The sequence below is a fragment of the Lepisma saccharinum genome, chromosome 1 (assembly GCF_977018435.1).
Source record: "Lepisma saccharinum chromosome 1, izLepSacc3.1, whole genome shotgun sequence".
Lineage (NCBI taxonomy): Eukaryota > Metazoa > Arthropoda > Insecta > Zygentoma > Lepismatidae > Lepisma > Lepisma saccharinum.
In genome coordinates this window covers 20,579,384-20,602,740 of record NC_139229.1, presented here as the reverse complement: position 1 = coordinate 20,602,740, position 23,357 = coordinate 20,579,384, and the positions used below count along the sequence as shown (strand labels likewise).

Here is a 23,357-nt window from a genome sequence, read left to right as displayed (position 1 = left end):
CCCGTTTTCTGGTGTAAGCAATCCAGAGAATGGCTTCACTTTTGCGCCGTAAAGCAGTTATAGTTCAATGGTGTAACCAAAGTCCTGTTCCTGGCCACCAATTTCTTGCAACTGTAATTTAATTACACTGAGAATATTGTTCATACCATACGTGAACTGGGTTCATATTATACAAGTTAAAATTGCAAGAATTCCAAAAGACACAGCTTGTTCTTCTTAAATTCTTAACTTTGCTTGAAATAATTATTTAAAATTTAGTCTACATTTTTGACACGAAAACCCCTACAAAACAAAAATGAATCAAAATCAACAACTTTAAAACATTCACATTGATAAAGCATTTTTGAAATAAATAGCTCTCTGTTAATTTATGAACCTAAAGAACAATAGAAAAGATATGATTATTATTTGTGAGTGTAAGAGGCAGTCACACTTCTCAGAGAACGGATATAAATGTTCATTAACAAATCTCGCTCAACAGAACAAGAAGGAAATCAACTTACCAACAAAAATTCAAAGCCAGTGTAAGAAAATGCAAAAGAAAAGTGTCATAACCGTTTATTTTATCTTGTAATCTTGAATAAAAACCTGTTTTGTGAACATGATCCTGTAATCTTGAATAAAAACCTCTTTTGTAAACATGGATTCAGGTACTCTCATCGGTTGGAGTCAGTCTGGAAATTATCCTTCAGGCTGCCTGCATCTGTAGTAATTTCAAATCATGTTTCGAATTTCATGTACAAATTCCATGACAAATGTCTTCAGGACCTTCTCACGTGCTTTGGCTGCCTCAATTACCTCCTCGTGATTGGCGGTCTCCTTGACATCGTACTCCAGGACAGCCTTGTTCGTTACAAGACTGAAAGCAAAGACAGTCATCCCACAATGTATCGCTGTAATGACCTCTGGTACTGTGCTCATTCCTGTTTGGAAACAAAATATGTTAGCAACTATAATAATGTTCATTATTCATATTGCAAAGCACTAAGAGGCTATCTGAACAACATTGTGGAGAATGATCAGTAAGGTCACTGAAAGTCAGTTTTCTCACCTTGGTGTGTAATTGCTTAGTTTTTAAATATATCATTGAAGAATTTTACATTTAACAACACTCTTTGAAACACACTTGTGATTAGTATTCATTGCTTGCAGCAAAGTACTGTTTCTCAAAATTCAAGAAACGTTTTATAATTCTTAATGTGCAGAGTGAAGCTGTACATGGAACGTGGCAACTCGGCACACAGTGATGTCCGTTGAACAGTGGAAACTGCCGGCAGGCGCTGCAATTCAATGCTTGCGCTGTTGCCACGTTCCACATACATCTTCACTCTGCTGAATAAAAATCTGTATAAAATCTGTTTCGCAATGTGAATTCACAATGATAAACATTTTAAAAACAGATGCAAAGAACTTCAAAACAATACCGATATTGTATTTGTAGGACTACCCAATACTAAGAAAACATGGTTTTGCAAAATTGCTAAAAACTGTTTTTAAAGAAACTTTGAAAGCCTGAAAATTAATAATTGTGTTTAAAACCTTTCTGCCTGTACCCTACTAAAATTTCATAATGATCTGACAACCCATTTTTGATTTACAGAATTTCAAAGATGGTGATCATTTGCAAGACAAAAAAGGAAGGCCCTTTTATTGTTCTCACGACGATAAAAAACAGAAGGCATACTCGGAGAGAAAAATGGTTAGCATAGATTAACGCAGAATTGAATAAGCTAAATTTTTATGTAACTCTTTTTTATGTAGGTCTACTGCTTAATTTTTAATTGGACTTCAAACTCTAGTATCTATAATTTTTAATCTGACAGTAGTGCAAGTGTGTTCCAATGAAATCATCTGCTTACCAACAGCATCAACTCCACATATTCTGAGCATTCGCAGTTCTGCTATCGTCTCAAAGTTGGGTCCTCCAAGAGCAGCATAAACACCTTCATGCATCAAGTGCTCTATCTTAATCTTCTTTGCCACTTCCCAGCCCTTTCTTCTGAATACTTCACTATATGCTTTGCTCATTGCTGGAAAACGAGTTCCAAACCTAGAAGAAATTTTTGTCATTATTATCTGAAGCACAAGCATTCTGTGAAGTTATTTGGTACATTGCTTAGTGCATATACACTGCGATGCAAATGTAGTGTCAGGCTGTATAATATCATAGTATAATGTGGAAGGTCTCAATTTATTTCTCCCTCATTCGTAATCATCCAGAACAACAAATATAAAATTTTCTGCATAGGTCATCATAACTCAATTTTTACCTTTTACAGGTAAGTCTAATAGTGTTTAGTGTGCTGGAACGATATGTATTGCGGAGATGATATAAATATAAAAGTTCAAATCCGAGAACTTTTCTAACGTTGGAAGCGGCCCCGGCGCCCACCCATCGTCGAATGACATGGGTACCTGTGGGAAACCCTGGGGGATAAAGGCAGTCAGGGGCAAAGTCACTCACTCACTCTCTCCCTCTCCCTCCCTCCCTCCATCCCCCTCCATTACAGAAATCCCTTGACAATCAAAGATTTAACACTTTATCAAGAGCTTCCTATCTCCCCCTTTACATTTAATACTCAATCCTACCACCAAAATTTCCATGCCAATTTTAGACTTACTGTTGATATTGAAGAGTAGATATTGCCTCCTTCAAAAAAAATCAATTATGTCTCTACACCAGAATTTCCGCAACAGTCTAAGACAATAGTAATACACAAGAATTTGATACCCTCTCAATGTAAAGCTCAATCCCCATCTAGGTAAAATACCCACCATAATGTAAGACCTAGAGTTGGATACTGTCGGGATGCAAGCTAAGCTTATGTGACCATAGGTACGCCGATGGGTATGATGCTATGCACAATACTGCAACCATTATACGTTAAGAAATAAAGCTAGCCTAAGGATTAATTTGGAATAAAAGGCTAAAGAGCATATATTGGCTCAGTAATTATTGCATATCTCTTGGTGTGGTAGTTCGGGGCGCAAGCTAGGTCTGTGTGATCATAGTCATGCCGATAGCCACACATTGAGTGTATGCATTTTAGTTGAGTCAAGTCATCGACAAAGCGAAATCCTCACCTTCATACTAAGCCTGTTTGCATCATAATCGCAATAAATAAAGTATAAATTCTTTCGTTTTGTCTACTGCAATAATTTGGTTTTATTCCTCTGTGCTGTGAAGCATTGTCTTTGCCTAACACTATCCCTGTATCTGAGAGGAGTCTGTGTACTTCACCGAGTCTCATCGCTCACCGCTGGGTAATACTGAGTTATTATTAATAAGTATAATAATATGTTTAATAAATAAAGCAGCTTGAACGTATCAAATGCTCAAAGCACTTGCGAACGTTCAAGGCTAAAGCGGTAGGCATGGCAGAGGTTAGAGTTAGAGCTTAATGGAAGCTTGTGGTTCTGTTCAGTAAAGAAAGGATAAACTTCACATCATATGCCGCAAAAGCAAGATGATCCCATACTTCTGGGCACGAAATTGTAGCAAAAACCTCGTCTTGGATTCAGAAATATACGGTACTTTTGCATATTTCAATGATTTTTCTACATATTTATGTACATATTTTGCATGTTGTGGTTATATTAAAACCCAATCCTTAGTGACAAGTTATGCGTATTAATTCAATGAGGGGGGGAGGGACTCCACTCCTAAAGCAATGCGTTGAATTCACACCCTGTTGTATTGTGTACATTATTATTATTATGAAATAAATTTTATTCCAGCGTACCTTTCATCATTTGTACCCATCAGAGGGTTGTTGCCAGCAAAGCCCATGAGATTGATGTGGTCCTTGATTATCATAAGGTCACCAGCTTTCATCCGTGGATTTAAACCTCCTGCAGCATTGCTAACTATCAAGTGTGTTACACCAACCAGTTTCATCACTCGTACAGGCATTGTACACTAGAAACATAAAAAAATGTATTAATTTCTTAATATTAATTTACAGGTAGAATTACCATTCTTACCGATCCAATATTCCTGTAAATAATGGCAATTGAATACACTAATTAACCATTTTAAATTACAATATGAAATACCCTTTATTGATGCAAACGTCATCAAATCCATTATTACATGTGTTAATTACAGACACTAACGAGAATCAGCAAATTTCTACACAAAATATTTTGACATTTTATGTCTTAAAAGTATAAAGTTGGTCATCAGGGGTCAGAAGCTTCAAATTATTGGGGGATTCAATTGTAGGTGCCAATTTCTTTTTTTTTATTTCTGGGAAGGCCCAAAGCAAATACTAACTAATTTAAGCAATATGGTGACAAAAATATCCTTGAATTAATGTAAATTATTGTTGTTATTTTTATCAGTGTAATTTCCATCAATATTTTTACTAAAAATTATATACCTGCCGATATTGTATTTCAAGGTTATTTCATGACATTTTTATATATTTTTAGATAATTGCAATCAGTACATTAATCATATCGGAGAAGGATCATTCCAGTCTATATCGAATCAGTATAAAGTAGCTGGTCCATTGTAGAGTTTTACTAGTGTAGTAAGTTTTTATTTCTTTTTTAATGATTTTTATCCATTTGGATTTCCTTCTATGATAAATAAATTGTGAATATATTATTCACAAATTTCAGGAGATTATGCATCTGACTACGTGTGGTTATTATTTTGTTGCATGAAACATGGTGTTTTTTTTATTAGCATTGTACAGTACACTGCTCAATAAAACCATAATATTCCTGTAAAAATTCTAATCTTAATTTATACATCAAATTTCAAATGTATAGGCAAAAGATAACTAAAAATAAAAATACGTTAGAGAATTGAATTTCGTCTACTTACGTAAGTGAGTATATGTTCGTTGTAAACTAAACACAGTCAAAAAAGTTTTGCATCAGAACGGAAAATGACAAAACATATATGAAGCACAAGGTTTATTGCCAATGACAGTGGGAATACAAAAGAAAAGATGAAGAACAAGACATATTGAATGAAAAGGGAACAAAAAACGTACAATTTTCTCAGAAATGTGTTTAAAACGAAAATGGAAAAATTCATGATGCAGGCGAAAAAACAAAGAACTGTCACAAGAAGACTGTTCCGTCATAGCGGATCCACCAGAAACATTGTCTACCACCTGGTGTGTCCTCCCCTGTCTGCAAAAAGGTTTTGAACACGCTGTGGCATACTGAGGATGAGACGATCAAGGTGATCTTGCAGTAAGCGATCCCATTCGTCCTGTGCCGCAAGAAGAACTTCACGAAGATTGGTGGGAGCCACAGAACGGTTTGCAATGGCATTTTTTTAGCAATGCCCATGCATGTTCGATGCAATTCATGTTGGGACTTTGCGCTGGCCAGAGCATGCGACGGATATTCGCCGCCTGCAGATAATCGTGCACCATATGTGCATGGTGTGGACGGGCATTGTCATCTACCAAGACAAATTTGTCACCAATTTCCTGATGAAATGATTCCACAGTCGTCTGGAGAATGCCCCTGACATAACGAACAGCTGTTTGTGTCCCTCTAATTGGAATTAGGGGCGTTCGACGTCCGAGCATGATTCCTGCCCACACCATGATTCCTCCTCCTTGGTATGGATGGACCCCTTGGACACCACGAAGCCGCTCCTGCAGTCCAGGGCCTCGCTACACCCGTCCTCTTCATGAATCTGGTCTTACACATAGCCTACAGTCATCAGTGAAGAGCACATGGGCCCAATGACCGGGTCCCCAATTTCGATGTGCACGGGCCCAATGCACACGGTCACGCCGATGTCGTGGCACCAGAGAGGTCTTCTGGAATGTAAACCAGTTTCTCGGAGTCTGTTATGGACAGTTTGGTTTGGCACACGCACACCAGAGGCTGCCTGGAGGGCATGAGTGATGTTCCTTGCCGTTATGGTATTCTGTCGCCGAGCTGAGAGTCATACATAGCGGTCTTGTGCTGATGTTGTGACCCGTGGACGACCTGTCAGTTGACGATCTGCTACTGTTCCTGTGTCTGTATACCGCCTCCAGGTCCTACAGACATCGCTTTGCGCCACTCCAACAGCCCTAGCTACAACCCATTGTGACATGCCAGTCTGCAGTAGCGTGATGATCCTGGCCCGATCACACTGCACTAGCTCGCCTTCGCTAACTGGACACAAGGAACACCTAACCAACCTCCGCCGACTACCGTGGTGCTATGCTCGAACACACGCATGCGCTTGTCGACTCCGGTAGTCGTCTGTGGTGATCGGTATTGCACATCGACCACGTTACTTCGTACAATGAGCTCTGCTTCATCGTCTCTTGTCTGCTTCGGCATGTTGTGGACGCTATTTTCATCACTTCTCGGGTGATGCAAAACTTTTTTGACTGTGTTTTCGTTTCGGAAGCTTCACTGCTGCTTTCTTCAGGTGGTCGTATTATAGGCTCAGAACATCAAGCCACGTCGGAGAAGTGTCATGCGAGGATACTAGGTAAAAGGTTGGGTTAAAAACACTTCATGGTGCTCAACACATACAAATTTAAAACTACCTTTGTTAAAACCCTTAAAACTCACGAAAAACATGTTAAAACCACCCCCACGGTGTGCTTGAGTGACCGTTGAATGCCCTAGTTCCTTGCCAAAGTGAAGTATGCTAGCAGCTTACAACATAGTTTACAAAGAACATATACTCACTTACGTAAGTAGACAAAATTCAATTCTCTAACGTATTTTTATTTATAGATCGTGAGTAACATGCACGTAACCAATATGCAAAAGATAACTATCCCCAGAGCATTGTACCATGCTGTGAAGGCACATGTGGGTTGTGAGATAGGGCTCACACATTCTCGATCGTAGACACATGGTCAGTGCCTTTACCCCCATAGGTACCATTGAATGGTTGAATAAGTTAAAATTTTGGGGAGTTTCAGCACGTATGGTCATTTTGCACCCTTCATGGTATACGAGAAAAATCCTTTGTCTAAATAGTCCTATTTTCCTGTAGTTTACGGTTATTGCAAGCATAAGAAAACAGTTTTTCTTTGTGATGTTTCAGGATTATTTTTGTTTTAAAAATTACTAACCATTGTTATAACTGTATCTTTAGTCAAAATGAAAATAAATGTCTGATGAAAGGAGCGTGTGTTCTCCTGAAACATCACAAAGAAAAACTGTTTTCTTATGCTTGCAATACAGGTAAATAATTCTACAATGCAAGCATTGCGTACATTCAAGAAAAACTAAATATTCCTACCTGAAAGTTAAAAAAGGGATGCAAAAGCCCTTTGAGAAATGTTAAAAGTGCAATGTTCTAAAGAGACCTACACAGGATATACACCTGAAAGACATAGACACATTAAAAACTTCCTCAGAAACAGAGTAAAAGGCCTGTGTTTCTCACAAAGCTTAAAACATTACTTAAAACACTTCATCATCTCCCAATGGCCAATATCTGTGGTGGAGCAGTTAGCAGAGGATGCAATGATGCCAGAGGTCATGGGTTCGAATCCCAACCTGAGCATGGATGTTCTTTGTGAATGTCTCGTCATCAATTTCATCATTCATCCTCATTATTGCGATTAGCCAAAAGTGGCAGAAATGCAACTTACAATAACCTAATTCAATCAATAAAACTAGCCAAAATGTATTGTATAATATGAGGGGCAGTCAAATGAAAACCGAACACCTGCTACAAAGTGACAATGGAGTTTGTTTTATTCAAAAGTAATTGCCACAAGTGTTAAGACATTTATCCCAGTGGGAGACGAGATGATCAATTCCAGTCTTGTAAAAAGAGGTAGGTCGCTGACGGATCCACAACCTCACCCACTGTTGCACTTCCTCGTCCGAATGAAACCGACGTCCACAAATGTCTTTCTTGAGGTCACCAAAAATGTGGAAGTCACAAGGGAAAATATCAGGGCTGTACGGAGGATGTTCAAGCGTTTCCCAGCCAAATGTCTGAAGCTTATCCCTCACCCGATTGGCAGTATGGGGACGGGTGTTATCATGCAAAAGGATGATTCCGTCCGACAACATTCCAGGGCATTTTGACTTTATGGTGCATCGCAATTTTTGCAACATGTCTGCATAGCACTGCGCATTGATTGTGGCTCCACGCTCTAGGAAGTCGACAAGCAGAGGGCCCTTGCAGTCGAAGAAGAAGCTCATCATGACCTTACTGGAACTCATATGGACAGCTTTGGATTTCTTTGGCGGGGGGAAATCGACGTGTTTCCATTGTTGGCTTTGCCCTTTGCTCTCGGTCTCAAAATGGTGGCACCACGTTTTGTCCTCTATGACGATACGTGACAGAAATGCATACTCTTCCTCGTGGTACCGCTGCAAATGTCTCAGACATGCAGTCATTCTGTCAATCTTTTGTCCCTCTGCCAGTTGATGCGGAACCCACTGCATGCAAATTTTTCGGAACTGCAGGTGATCTTTAATAATGGCATGCACAGAGCCATGACTAATGCCAACCTGAACATGAATTTCTTCCTCTATGATTCGTCGGTCTTCCCGGATCAGACCACCAATCCTCGCAATCACATCAGGCGTAATGGCTCGATGGGCCTGTCCCGGGCACGGATCGTCTTGCAGTGATGTGCGTCCTTCGCGGAATCTCTTCTGCCACTCATGCACACTTGTCAGGGACATGCAGTGTTCGCCATACACTGCAGACATGCGACGATGAATTTCGCTTGTTCCAGCACCCTCAGCCACCAAGAAACGAACCACACCTATCTGCTCTTCTTTACTTGCCTCCATTTCCAATGCTGGACGAACACACTTTTCACTACGCTCACCTCCTGAGCAATGACGAAGCAAATGTGTCGACCTGTGCGTTTTCACTATGCATTTCTCCTACCCGACAGATGGTAGTATGGATACGTAACAACAGTGTTGCCAACTTTTGCAAGGAATGTGTTTTATGGTGGGTGTTTGGTTTTCATTTGACTGCCCCTCATAAATATACACTAAGAATGTAACGTTTCCACCCTCTAGCAGGGTCTTCTTCGGACGAAGATTCACAAAGTTGATTGTGAATTTTTTTATTAAAAAATAATTCAATTTTGCCTTGGTCAGCATTTTAATGTGTTATTAACATGGAAACAAGGCTTAACAGTGTTACTAATTCAGTCAATCAATCAATCTTCTCCCAATGATAAGAGGCTACATTTGTGGGTTAGGGTTACCTTCCACAGTGGATATCCCTCGTAATGGTGGAACCGCCCTTGCATGCATATTGTAGGGACTCCACTAAGAATACCGATCACAAGTTTTCCACTATGACTTTTCACTGTGGAAACTGGGAAGCATGGAATTTCATCATAGGTGAGGACCACACTATCTTCAATGGTCTCGGCGAGTGGCCCTGTAATGGAAACATAATACTCATCATAAATAATGTATGACCTGAAGTCCAAATAATCAGTAAGTTAGTAGTGCTCTATGTGCAACAAGCTATTCTAATAGCTAATTAAGTTAATCAGTTGTATAACCCCTTCCTAAATGATGCCAAAATTCATGAATACTTCAATTTTTTTTCTTCCTGACCAAGATGCTAGTTAATCCAAATAAAAATAATTGTCTAATTGGGTGTCATAAAGCAGTTTCATTTTGATAAAATAAAAATTCAGTGGTTATTTTAATCGTGACATCTCCAATGTTACGTGGTTTACCACCAACATTTTTCATACACACAGAAAGTGCCGGAAAATTTGTAGTTGTCAGACTTCTGTTTTTGTTTTGCATGCCTGCATTGGTGTTTCATTTCTATTGTATCTACCATATTTGCCAGCATATAAGACACTTTTTCCTTTGAAAATGGACCTGAATAACTGTTTACACCATCAGGAAAATGGAAGTTTGTTAGTGGGTCGAAGCTTCATGGGGTGTTGTGAAAACTAAGACAGTGGTTAAATCATTTAAGAAGCGTGGCATTAATAATTCATTCGATTGTACAGAAGACAATATCTTGTATGAGGACTCAGATTCTGATTTAGAAGAGGTTTCAAGTAACTCTTCATTTAGCTCTGAAGATAAATGTTTGTGTTTTGATGAAGATTAAAATGTATTTTTTCCTAGTTAGATTAGGTAAGTTATTTGTTGATGTACATATTACTTTATCTTTAAAATACTGTAAATTAATTATAATATTCAGTGATAAAGTTTTTCCTCAAAAATGTGTATGCCGGAAAATATGGTAATTAATATGTAATAAATATATGCAATAAATAAGAATTGTTGCAGTAAATCTGGTCAAATTTTCAAAATATGCCAGTGAATTGAAATGAATAGGGCTAGAATATTAATGCACAATGAAATAATGGAAAATACTCTATTAAAATGCAATATTGTCATAAAAAGCACAAAAAATGCTCTCGGTTTTTCAAAATGCTCTTTCAGAACAAACTTGTGTGTTCATTTCACCATTCGTGGACTGCAATGCACTCCTAGCAACATACAAAGGTTGTCAAAGCAAAGTGACTGCTGATTATCTCTTAATAAAGACTTGAACATTGATTTTTCCAAACAAAACATTAGTAGTTCAGCATAGAATACTAAACCCTTCATTTTTGTTCAAAATCAGAATTATTTATATAGCTACTTCCTTTCTCCCTTTCTCATTAACTTTTTCTAAGTCACTTTTTTCACTAGGTGTTTTTGTTCCAGAAGGAAGATTTTGCCACATTTCCTGGAACCAAAGTTGTTGATTGAGTGAGTATGAATTTTGGGGTGCTTCGGCACATATAGCCTTATTGTACCCTTCTAAGTATATGAGGAAAATCTCCTTCTCTAAAACCCTTACCTTAAAGTTAGAAAGGAGTGTAACAAACCCCTTGAAATAGGTTGCAAAAGGATCTGCACAGGACAAGCGCAACAGATTAAAAAAGGTAAGGATATTCTTAAAATCTTTCTCACAAACACTGTCATCGTCTCCCAACAGGGATGATAAATCATTAGGAAGGCTAAAACTTTGTCTGGGGAAATTATACATTCAAGAAGGATGTGCTGAACACTTAAAACAGTGTTACAAGCACATCACAGTAGAGGATCCAGCCGTTACCGGAAATGACAATGTGTGAGATGACTGTGTCCGATCCGAAGTCAAATTAAGGTGACTTCTTCCTTGATTGCACGGGGAATGCCATGCACCAATGGTGGACTTTTGATGTTTTTTAAGAAAGTAAACAAAAACACCAAGAAATGTCCCTTCTATTTGTTAAAACATAAGCAAGATAATGCTTTAAAAAAATGTTAAAATGCCATGAAACCCCCTGAAAATGCAATATCCTGCAAAACCATAAAAAAAATGCCCCATCAAAGATGCTTTGTGTGGCTCCTTTTGTTATGAAACGCATGATAATTTAAATGAAAAATGTACCGGGCTTTTCATAATAAAATCATCATTACCCAGTCCAGAGCCACAAATAACGCCAAGCTTGGGATGATGCTGTGTGCGATTTCGAATCCATGCTGCAATTTCTTCTATAATTTCATATGTAAATCTGCAAAAGAAAAGAGGTATATTAGTGATGGAGCAATATGAATTTTTTTGCCAATACCACTTAGTGATATTCTAAAGACTATATAATTACAATTGTTCCATGAGGAACCATAAATGGATAATTGACCCCAATATGTAATATAGTAAGCAGGAAAATGCAATAAGTTTTGCTTGGAAAAAGGAAAACTGTCTGTTTAGATATTTACTTTTCAGAACCAGGTTTTATACCTACAACTTCATTTCCAACAGAATGGCAGAATATTGCACTAACTAGCATGCTTTTTATGAAAACATTAGTATGTCATTTTACTGACAATTGCTCCATTGATATGTGTTATCAGGGTATACAGATAGAATGTGATTAATGTGTCCGATACCGCCGCTACTCCTTACACAGATATATACATACACTAAGATAAATTACGAGGGTCGTTTGAAAAGTTCTGAGAATGACAAAGGAAAAAACACAGTTTCCTGTTAAAATTGGTTTTATTTTACTACCTAGTCTCCCTTGGGAGCAATGCACTTCATCCAGTGATGTTTCAACGCCATGACCCCATCACGAAATGCAGATTCCTCAAGGCTTGCAAAATAGTCCTCCACTGCTGTTTTCGCATCTTCATCAGTTGAGAATTGCTTTCCACCGAGGAATTTTTATGCTGTGCTAAGAGATGAAAGTCTGATGATGCCAAGCCAGGCAAATAAGCAGGATGTGACATCAAATCATACTTCAATCTATTTTTGACATTGCAACAACACAAGTATGTGGGCAGGCATTGTCCTGATGCATGATGATTTTTTTCATGTTCAATTGTGGTCTTTTTGCAAGAGTATTTGTCAGTGACGTGCACTGAGGAGTAGCTAGTCTAGCAGAGATAGATCAACCAATCTCACGTCTCTAATTATTTTCAAATCACAATATTTATTATCTTGAAGCCTCAGTTCATATGCAACATTTCTTTCCACGCGCTTCTACAGTAGTCCCTCGATGTGATCAGCTGGCAAGGCTGGATACCCTAGCTGGCTCTTCTTCTGCCTTACCAGATCCAGGTATAGACAACTGCCCGAAGCGAAAGGAAGATTTTTTTGCCTGTACCTCCCTTGCTGCCTCGCCCCCCGCTCCCATGGTTGAAAGCCCGTGGTTTCAGGTCCCGCAGTCTATCTCCTATAGGACAGATAGGGGATAGGTTTCCTTTCGATTCCTTTGTAAATCCTCTAAAGAACTCAGGGGGAAATTTTCTGCAGCACTTATGTTCTCTGTATTTACACAACCTTTTAAACGTTGTACAATATGTATGTATAATATGGGATGTAGTTTTATTTGTATATGAATGGGAACGTACTTGTATTATGTGCAGACAAAAATGTTATGGTTTCTTTTCTTTTTCAAATATGGAATATATAATGATTAAATAACAAATATTTGCTCACGCTCTCTCTCTTGCTCTCGTTTTAGTAGTGTTTTATTTAAATATACTAATAATTTGGCCTCCAATAAAAAATGGGTAAGCTAAACAGTCATAAATACGGATGTATTAATTTGGGCAAGAAAACTAATTGTTGTTGTTGTTAGTTTGGTTTATTTTACTTCACCTTTCTGCCACATTTGGTTATCGCGAAAATGAGGATGAGTGATGATATAATGAAATTGATGAAGGGACCTCACAAAGAACAATTCAGGCCGGGATTCGAACCCGTGACGAGCGCGCATTCTTGTTCCTATGTGTTGTACTCTGCAGTGAATAATGAAATAATTTGGAGTGAAAAATGTATCCCAGAACTAAAAAAGCCAAATGAATATTTTTGAAGAAACTACAAAAAAGTGTGTTTTGTTACCTGTTCATCCCCTCTAATAGATTTAATTTTTGCCACCTTCCATCACTTTTTCTAGCTGTATAGATTTAATCGCTATAAGTAGCTAATGAGCTTATGGAAGTCACGAGGGACAATCATAAACAGAGAACTCTGGACTCCTGATTTCACAGTGCCCTGCAGATGCACTGGGAGGAAATTATTTGTATTTTCCCTCCTTTCTTTAGCGTTGTTATTCCATCACTTTACCTAAATTCTGCCATGACGGTGAACGTTGATTAAATTAAACGGATGAAAAGTTGTTACAAAGGAACACTCATGCACAGGCCAGGGCTCGAACCCGGATCCTTCAGTAACGAGATCTTGAGATGAAGAAATTAGGGAAATCAAGCAATGCAATTTTTTTTTGGAAAAACGTTAATCATATGCAAATATGGTGTTTCAAAAATCCAATTGAAATTTACGTACCACTGAGTAAATACGCAGTTTGCTTTACCGATACCCAAGTATCCGAATAATTACAGATTTCCACTCATCTTTGTTGTCGGCCGACCTCCGTGGGGAGTGCAAGTGGCCCAGGATCGGTACCAGGTGGACGCACATAGTGGTTTGGATCCCACTTTAAACTGTGTGTCCAGTCCCGATTAGCTTTTATGTACATAAAGTGGACTTAAACACCAAATCAACCAGCCGTGGGGGAGTGGTTATCACTGCACGCTATGACACCAGGAGTTCCGGGTTCGAACCCCGACCTCGGCATGGGTGTTTTTTTTTGTGTTTGTATCTTCATTAATTGTATTGTACCTTCTTCGCGATTAACCAAATGTGACAGCGATGCTAAGTAGCATAAATCAAATCATTGATTGATTGTTTCATTTGGTTTGTTTTACTTCGGTTTTCCTACACTTTTGGCTAATCGGCAAGATGGTACGATAAAATGGATGAAGGGGCAAACACAAATAACAACCATGCCCAAGTCGGGGTTCGAACCCGGGATCTCTGGCTTAATAGTCAAATCAACATGTTTTGGATTTTCGAAAGTGGGTGGGGTTAACACGTGCTTCTTTTCAGTAGTCCTTCCTCATTTTGCAATCCTTTCCTTTCTTTGATGTTCTATTTTTAGGAATACTGGGCCCTAAAGGGGGGAGGGAGATTATGACCCACACCAACCTCCCTTGGGCACGCCACTGATTGCTACCCCAACTGTCGACATCACCGCACATCACTGGTATTTGTGTCCAGTTGGTCGAGAAGGTTAGCTTAGTACTGCCCATTGATGTTGGATTCAGTTGGGAGATAATCTATCAACAGGATGCCATTTGCATTACAAAAAATCAACACCATGATTTATTTTTCCCACTGATTTAACCACCTTCGCCTTTGGTGGTAGTGAATCATGATGCTTCCTCTGTTTTGATTGTTCTTTTGTCTCTGTCGTGTAGTAGTGTATCGACGTTTCATCTGTAGTTATGAATCTGCACACAAAATCCATTGTGATCTTAAAATGGGCCAGACATTCATTGGACACTTGCATCCGTGTTCACTTTTGATCGACTGTCAACAGATGTGGCACCCATCTTGCAGACATTTTTCTCAGACCCAATTCTTCCTTTAAAATATGAAACACCCATTCACCTGAGATGCCTATAGCTTCAGCAATTTCATGCACCATCAGACGACGGTCCCCCCACACAATATCATGGACCTTTTTAGTCATTTTTGCCATCATTGCTGACTTTGGCCTTCAGCTACGTGAGTCATCGTCTAAGCTCTCACGGCCACGTTTAAATTCGGTAGTCCACTTTGACACAGTGGCAAATGAAGGAGCAGAGTCCTCTAAAGTGTCCTTCATATCGGCATGAATTTCTGTCGCCTTCATTCCATTTTTCGCGAAGTACTTTTATCACTGCACGGTACTCAATCTTCTCCATTTTGCACTACAGTCACAACGGCTCGGCTGTTCCTGCCTCTCGACACAAAGCAAAGGAAGGCACTCGGGTGATAAGTGCACATGTTCCCTTGAAGGTGGAGGATTCATCTGGCATGCATCGTTCCGAACTACTGTGGCCATCTGTCGGTCATTCTTAGATTTTTTTCAAATGGCCCTTGTATATAATACTTAAGATTTGCGAAGGAAAAATAATGTTATATCCATTTTTACTCATAGTTTCTCTCAAAAAAGAAAAGGTGCTTGCATACACCAAAAGTGCAATAGTGATGCAATTTGAATTTACTCCTTGAAGCTTGCTGATTACATTAACAATAAAGCATGTATTGCTTGGGAGAACAGGATAGGTAGCAGAGTACAAGATGGACCAGCTCCATGAGGTCACGGCAGTGGTGTTTGTAGAAAGAAGTCTCAACAGGATTTGAAGCCAAGGCAAGCAGCACCAAGGAATGGGGAGGGAATAGACTCTACAGCAACCCAAGCAGGTCAGAACAGAGTGGTATGGCTAGAGGCAGAGACAGCGAAGTTCGAACCCAACTAAAAGTGGTAACAGGTGGAAAGAGACAGGAAGCTCAAGGAATGTTCTGAAACAGGGCCAGGGGGAAGGAATGCAGACCTTGGATGGCGAGTAGTGCTTTTGAGATGTCATGTTGTGGGTCTGTGAGTGGACTTAGTAAGTGAAGGGAACAATTTATCAATCAAGTGTGAAATTTTCGTCAATGGGTTAATGTGTTTCTTATTGTATTTCTTTCCAGTTTATATCAGATATTATTTTCTGTGGGTGTTTTTTGTGTATTTCTTGTACTTGTAATCAAATCTGTGAGGGAGTGTCAAGCATGTTTACATTAACATTACGAGGCCAGCATACGACATACAGCTATTTTTGTTATTTCAGACAGTTGAGTTTTTAATTACTAAATAGGGTCAGGTGTTTTTCCATGTGGGAATTTTTTTGGTATATATAGTTGGCCAGGAAGTAAATAGTAAATATATTGTTAAAATGAATGTCTGGACAATAATTCAAGTATTAATTAAGTTTTCCCAATATTCATGGTCAGTAAAATAATAGTTTGATATGGCAACCTGTTTTAAATCTTTAGAACCATATTGTATTTAGATTTATATGCTCAATTACCATGCTAGAGGATTATAAGTAGTGAAGAGAACACATCGAGCAATCTTGGAATACATTTCCAAGGCTTGAAGTATAGAGGAGTCTTCCTGGTATAATTTACATTATCATATTGTAATCAAGGAGTTGTATTAGCATTCTTGTGTTTGATGCAAACATTTTGATCTCCAGTGGGAGCTTCAAAATTGCAGTGACCACCCAGCATAATGAGAACAATAGGGAGTTACTTGAAAGCAATAGTTGCACACTTCCATCTCAAAAGGCAAGAAAGTTGGGCACTGACCATACATTATTCACTAAAAAGCCACTGGACCAGTGGCGTGCGGTGACCATTTAGATAGCCGAAGCACTGAATATATAATTTTTAAGTAAACAATAGCAAATCAAGGGACAAGACTGCCTTCATAAAAATCAAAGCTGGTAATAGTTCATTTTATTTTTAAGCTGGTCATCAAGCGCAGTTTCTATTCTACTTTCCCTAAAAGCAGCTATAGCTACAGACGATTGTAGATGGTTAACAGACAGTCCGTGATCGGCTATTGACTTCACTAAATTTCCCAAATGCATGTACCCAGTTTTGGTTCAAGAAGTATTTCTATCCTTTCCAAACAACAGACAATACCAGTAAAACACCGCATTTAGCTCAGCGCTACCGGCTAACCAGTCATATTTGGTATATATATTACACTGAAAATGTCTAGTGAATTTACTGGTCTTTTGAACCAAGTTCGGTAGTTCTGGTGTTGGCCATCCATTTTTAATTATCTCATTTTTTTCTGAGAAAGAACGGGCAGAAAACGGCTTGGACAAAAGCTCTTTTATAGTACACATTGTACTATATTACTAGATACTAACTGGTACCTTCACATATTTTCATATACATTTGGCAAACGAAACCTGTAAACTGAGGAAAACCGAAAAAAAATACGAGCTGAAACACTCCGATACACCTTCAAACGCCCTATCCGATGCTAGCTTTGGTTGCAGAAGAAATACACGCACATGGCCTGTGACCTTGAGGTGCGCGCGCAACTGTCTGCCACTGCTTAACCAATGCGAGAGGAAGATTGCTTCAGCTCAACCTCAGTGCAGCCCTGCAGGGACTGGTATTTGTTCTATTTGTAGCGAAGAAATGTGACGGTTTTATCTAGATATTATTGAATAATCGTGTGATTATAATGACATAATATATTGTTACGTTATTGCATATTGTATTCCGAAGCAATGCCTCGGTAGCTTATCTTTTATACACGCCACTGCACTGGACAGTCCCTTTCCTTCAACGGGCTGTTGCACCAGGCTATTCAATTCTTTATTGAAGTACATTTCAGTGGTTCATATCCTACTATCTCTCTGTGCATGAGTACTTAAATTTTTTTTACAGTACGGTGTAAATAAAGGATGTAGTTAACCCATTGATCAGTACAGACATTCATTTACATCAGGCCTATTGCAGTATGAATGTGCATGGACGTTTTGAACTTTGCATGTAACATGACATTCAGCTTCAAATTTATTTGTAAGTGTTCTGACATCTGTCAGGCCTCTCCGATGGTGCAGTGGTAGCGTCGTCGCCTTGTAATCAATGGGTCCCCGGTTCGATTCCTGGTGGAGGCACATAGTGGTTCGGATCCCACTTTAAACTGTAGGTCCAGTCCCAATTAGCCTTACTGTGCATAAAGTGGACTTAACACTACAAATCAATTCAATCCAATTCTGACATCTGTCAGTCATACATTTGAACTTCATTCCCATTTAATTTTACTTTGAATGGGTGCTATGGTTTCTTTCATCTAAGCTTGTTCTGCAAAGAAAAAGATGTACCACACCCTTTCTGAAGACATATTGTCTTGACATAAATGATGAACAATAGTGCTGAAGGCTAGTGTATGTTACTGCATTTTATTTTATTGTGTAATACACATTGTTACAAAACTTCATGAAATAATTGAACACCTCTTAAAATTAACGGGAGAATATAGAAATACAGCATTTAGTACCAATTTTATTATTCCTGATGATGATAATAATAATAAAAAAAATTACTAGTTACAAAAAATGAATTGCTTGTAATCTAATTTTTTATTTCATGCAAGAATTACTGACTACGACAACTTATTTCAAATACTCAGCATGGCTTCCGCAAAATGAAATCAACTGAATCTGCTATCTTTCAATATTTGGAATATATAAGAGAAACGTTAGATAACGGGACAATGCACGGGACTCTTTCTAGATTTAACAAAAGCCTTCGACCTAGTACCACATGAAATACTATTACAAAAAATAAAACATTATGGCATAAGAGGCATCACACATGATTGGCTCACATCCTATTGTTTTTATTCTGTGAAAGAGTACCTGACAATAAATTGCAAATTGTCACATCCTAAATGAACTCCTAGGACATGTATATGTATGTATTGATTTTATCTATTATATGTATGTAAATTAATGTAAACCTTGCAACTAACACTAGCAAGAACAAGGAGAATCAATTATAATGTAATCAATGTTTTTTAAATGTTATGTATAATATCTTCATACTTGTACCTATTTGAAAATAATTATTAATTGTAATGTACTGACATGTTCCATACCATGTGTGGAAAACAACCACTGTACAATGGTCAAAGGAATTAAATAAATCATAAATCACAATAGGGTCAGTTACAAATGAACATATGTACTGCTCCATGGATTAAAATAGGTCATTATCAACAAAGGTACAATGTTAGCTCCAGTCCATTCAAATATGCACCGCATACATTATCCTCATCCCTGAATGGATGTTGATAGAAGTTTATAAGGCTTGACAAGAAAGGGGCAGAATTAAACTTAAATTAGTAACAAATAATCTAGCTTCATAGCATTGTCCGCGTATATCACTGTATCCTGAAATAGGTCTTGCAGATAGGCTAAATTCACACACACTACCCCCACACAAAAAACTTCTGCAAGGGACATCCATAGGATATACACAATGTCCAGATCACATCCATGGGTCTATGGGATATCCCATCCTGGATATCCATAGGATGTTCCATTCTGGATATTTATGGGATATGTGGTATTACGTCCACCTGTTATCACAAACTTTAGATAAATGTTTTGATATCCGTGTAAAGATTCAGTTATAGTATGTAGTCTCAATTGTGTTAACACTCAAACTCTGTTATGCAGTAATTAATTGTAAATTAAAAACAGCTCCCTAAGAGATGTAGGCCCATTGTCTTTTCAGCGAGTCATGCATGCATGCCAAGCAAGTCATGCATGCACGCCAAGCAAGTGAAAGTTGCCACAAGGCTTTCTTTGTGTCTCGTCTCGAATACAGCAGCAGTTTGCATGAGGACATTGCCTTGCGTGGTAGTGAAGAATAAACTCTGCTTATGTGTGTGAATACAAAGTACTTTTCAGATGTGTAGATGCGTGTGTTTGAATTGGTGCAAGTAAGTGTGTGTGTGTGTGTGTGTGTGTGTGTGTGTGAGTGAGAGAAAGAGGTAGAGTGGAGTGCTTGTTATAAGCATATGTGTACTCGAGGTCTTCAATATGTGTAAATCTAATCCAGGAATGTTCTTTTCGTATCCAACGTATGTGTGAAAAATATCAGCATAATGTCCAGCTTAGGTACAATTCTAGTCCAGAATATATCCACATCCATAAGATGTCCAAAACATGTTCAAAAATGATCCACAGAATGTCCAAAACATATCCAGAATTTCCAAAACACATACAAAAATTATCCACAAAATGCCAAAACACATCCTTCCTGGATATCCTATGGACGTCCCCTGGACAGACATATGGATATCCAGGGGGACATCGTATGGATGTCTACTGGACATTCCAGGACATCCTATGGATATCCAGAATTTCAGCATGAATATACAGAAGACGTCCATTAGATGCCTCCTGGATATGAGTGTGCTGTATGGGCCATTTCACTCAAAAATCAACAAATCAATTGCAACCTTTACATATTACCCTTCGGTTGGGTACAATGTAAGGAGTTACATCGTTGGTCGTAATGAGCCCACCAGGCACTTTCCACAAAAAAAGTTTTTTAACCATAAAACCATTTTTTAATTTTTTTTTCAAATCAACCTTTTATCAAAGTACAACATTCTGAGGCATTTTTTTAAAAATTAAAATGTAAAATTTAGTATTCAGTTTTCTTCTTTAGTAGGAACAATTTTGTGGTGACAACTGTCTTTTATTTTTTTTCAAAGTACAGACATAGAACAGTTTTTTTCTGTTTTAGTTCCTTGACAAGATCTAGGTTACTAAACAGGACAGTTTTTTTCTGTTTTAGTTCCTTGACAAGATCTAGGTTACTAAACCAATTGTTATGCAGTTATGTTACGACCAATATGAAATAAGGGCTCAGCTAATCTTTTAACCACAGCAGTTGGCTTCTTATTTCTTCAAGAAAGGCCCTTCATGTTGCTTCCCATGCATGATAAATTTCTAAATTATAGGAATAAAACAGTAGCCAGGCTAGGAAAACACATGTGTTATTATGAATATTGATATGTTCTAACATTATTTACATGTTAAATGAATAAGATAATTTAATTTACTGTATAGTTTTTGAAAATAATTGCATTACAAAAAGTTGCAAAATCAGGTGCAATGTACTTGACAGATCACTTTTGTCACTACAATCACTCAAGAAGATTTGAAGCAAACTGATTGATACGTATTGAAACATTATTAGAAAGAGACAGCTACTCAATAGTACACAGGGTGATCCGATCTAGGAAGGAAAGGAAGAGATAAAATGTGAAAGCTGTGTCTATTACGTAGATCAGTTGCACCCGACCAAATGTTAATGGCATAACATGCTGCATAAGCCACCATTACTTTGTTTGTATTTGCAAAAAAACACATGATGCATGCTACTTGTTACTTTCATGTAAACTCAGCCATAGTTTCATGCTGATTTCTCAGCATCAAAATAATTACCATTAAATATTGTTTGATCTTAGATTGTGCAACAACCTTCAAGTTCAAAAATATAACCCATGGCTCTACATCCCTAGAAGGGCCTTGGCTTATCTCCCGAGTGCCAGTCTGCCTCCCACAATGCTATCTAGAGGTGTGGAGATCTTCAACCGGTAATGGGGTGACGTGAAGTCAGCACGTCGAACCCTTAGCCGTTATAGGAGATTTTCCAGACCAGGCTACGCTACTCATTCGTAGCTCCCCAACTGCCTCACGATGGTGGGTTGCCAGTGGTCCTATACACAGGCCGAAAACCCAGAGACTGAACTCCGGCAGAATCGAACCCATGCCGTCCCGCAGTCAGAGTGCAAAGCACAGTGCCTTAGACCACATGGCCACTGAGGAGGACAGTTCAATATGTGTACTCAAAATTTTCCATCACAATATTCTTCCAGTTTGCTTTTTGTGATACAAAGTTTGCAAATTGAAACAAAAACAGTCAACAAGTCACAAGTTACTCTAATATAATCAGTACAAATTCACCACACATAATATTATAAGATAGTATTGTCAGCATATAATCAAGCTGTCCCATACCTGGTGCAGCCACATAGTAGTTCAGATCTTACTTTAAATTGGTGGTCCAGTCTCGATCAGTGCATAAAGTGGACTGAAAATGAAACTTTTGATGTGAGCTTCCAGGAAGTAACATTGTACTGCATGAAAATAGTTGTGGTTAATAACTTTTCCATCAAAGAAAATGTGCAAACTTTGTACAGCATTTGTTTACACACAGTATTTACTTACACATTATCCTGATTCCCATGATATTTTAGGTCTATGACATTGGCTACTATTAATTTGGAGTCTTCCTTAGCAGATTCCATGTTGAAGCACTCTAAATGATCTCAATGCATAACAACATCCTGGCAACAGCTGCACATTAGCAACTACATTGTTAAATTGCATTCAACTCGACAAAGATTTATTGGACTTACAGCTTTACAGGTGGCTGTTTATGCCCAGCATACATTATAAGTACATATATCTACATTAACTCATTCAGTAACAGAAACATATTATAATTTTATATCAGCTTTTCTCAAAAAAGCAAGTATAACATATCCAATTCTAACATCTGGAGCATACAACATTGAAGTTATATTAATGGGAAAAGGAACATTAATTTTTGACAAAGTTTTGTATAAGGTCTTTCTTTTCTCTGAGTGAATTGGACATTCCAAAATAATATGATGAGCATCACCCCTTAAATCACCACAGTCACAATTCGGAGATTTTAAAATGTGTATTTTAAATAAATGATGATATGTTCTCGCGTGACCACTTCTTGGTCTATTTATTAAAACAATTGTATTTCTTGAACCTTTACAATTATAAAACCAAGGTTTTTCCTAGTGTAATCATCATAAGGACGACAACTTTCACGAACACTTTCTAATGAATTATTACACCATAAGTTCCATTCTTCCAAAACTTTCTTCTTAACCCTCAGCAAAAGATCTGTGTAATGCAATGGTAACTGGATTGTTTCATTCATGTGAGCAGCTTGTTTTGCATATCTGTCTGCTTGTTCATTTCCGTAAATATTAATGTGTGATTTTACCCACACATAATGAACTACTTTTCCATTGCTAATTGTTGCACGAATACAATTGATGACATATGGTGATATTTTAAATAAATTTTTATAATTAGATTGTATTGCTTGTAAAACACTTTGCGAATCAACTAGTATTAGAAATTTCTGTTCAGGAACTGTACCAATATAAATCAAAGCTTGATATACCGCATATATTTCTGCTGTAAATATGGATGCCTCCACTGGTAACCTAAACATTTTTTATATATTTCTTTCAGTATTATAAAGAGCTGCTCCTACTCCATTTTCAGTTTTAGACCCATCTGTATATATGTGATAAAAGTCTTCCCAAGATTCTCTAAACTAAACTGAATGATTATATTTCGGAAAATATATATTTTGAATTAGTTGTGTGGGAAATTATAACGAGTACACT

General features: G+C 37.9%; 1 protein-coding gene across 1 annotated transcript; it reads right to left on the bottom strand.

The window, feature by feature from the left end:
* Positions 1–547: 547 nt before the first annotated feature.
* LOC145993454 (purine nucleoside phosphorylase-like) lies at positions 548–22,258 on the bottom strand. Its single transcript, XM_083129441.1, has 6 exons — positions 22,129–22,258; positions 11,392–11,486; positions 9,171–9,349; positions 3,744–3,919; positions 1,860–2,050; positions 548–923 (listed from the first exon to the last, which is right to left on the bottom strand). Exons 1-6 carry the CDS (start codon positions 22,206–22,208, stop codon positions 715–717), a joined length of 930 nt encoding a protein of 309 aa, XP_082985567.1. The 5' UTR covers positions 22,209–22,258; the 3' UTR covers positions 548–714.
* Positions 22,259–23,357: the final 1,099 nt, after the last annotated feature.

Bases quoted from the DNA above. Each gene is read 5' to 3' on its own strand.
- LOC145993454 (XM_083129441.1), bottom strand. From the start codon at position 22,208: ATGGAATCTGCTAAGGAAGACTCCAAATTAATAGTAGCCAATGTCATA. The intron at 9,350-11,391 runs GTAATGATGATT...TTTCCATTACAG, and splicing joins TATTTGTGGCTCTGGACTGG to GGCCACTCGCCGAGACCATT. The intron at 3,920-9,170 runs GTAACCCTAACC...TTATGTTTCTAG, and splicing joins AGGGATATCCACTGTGGAAG to TGTACAATGCCTGTACGAGT.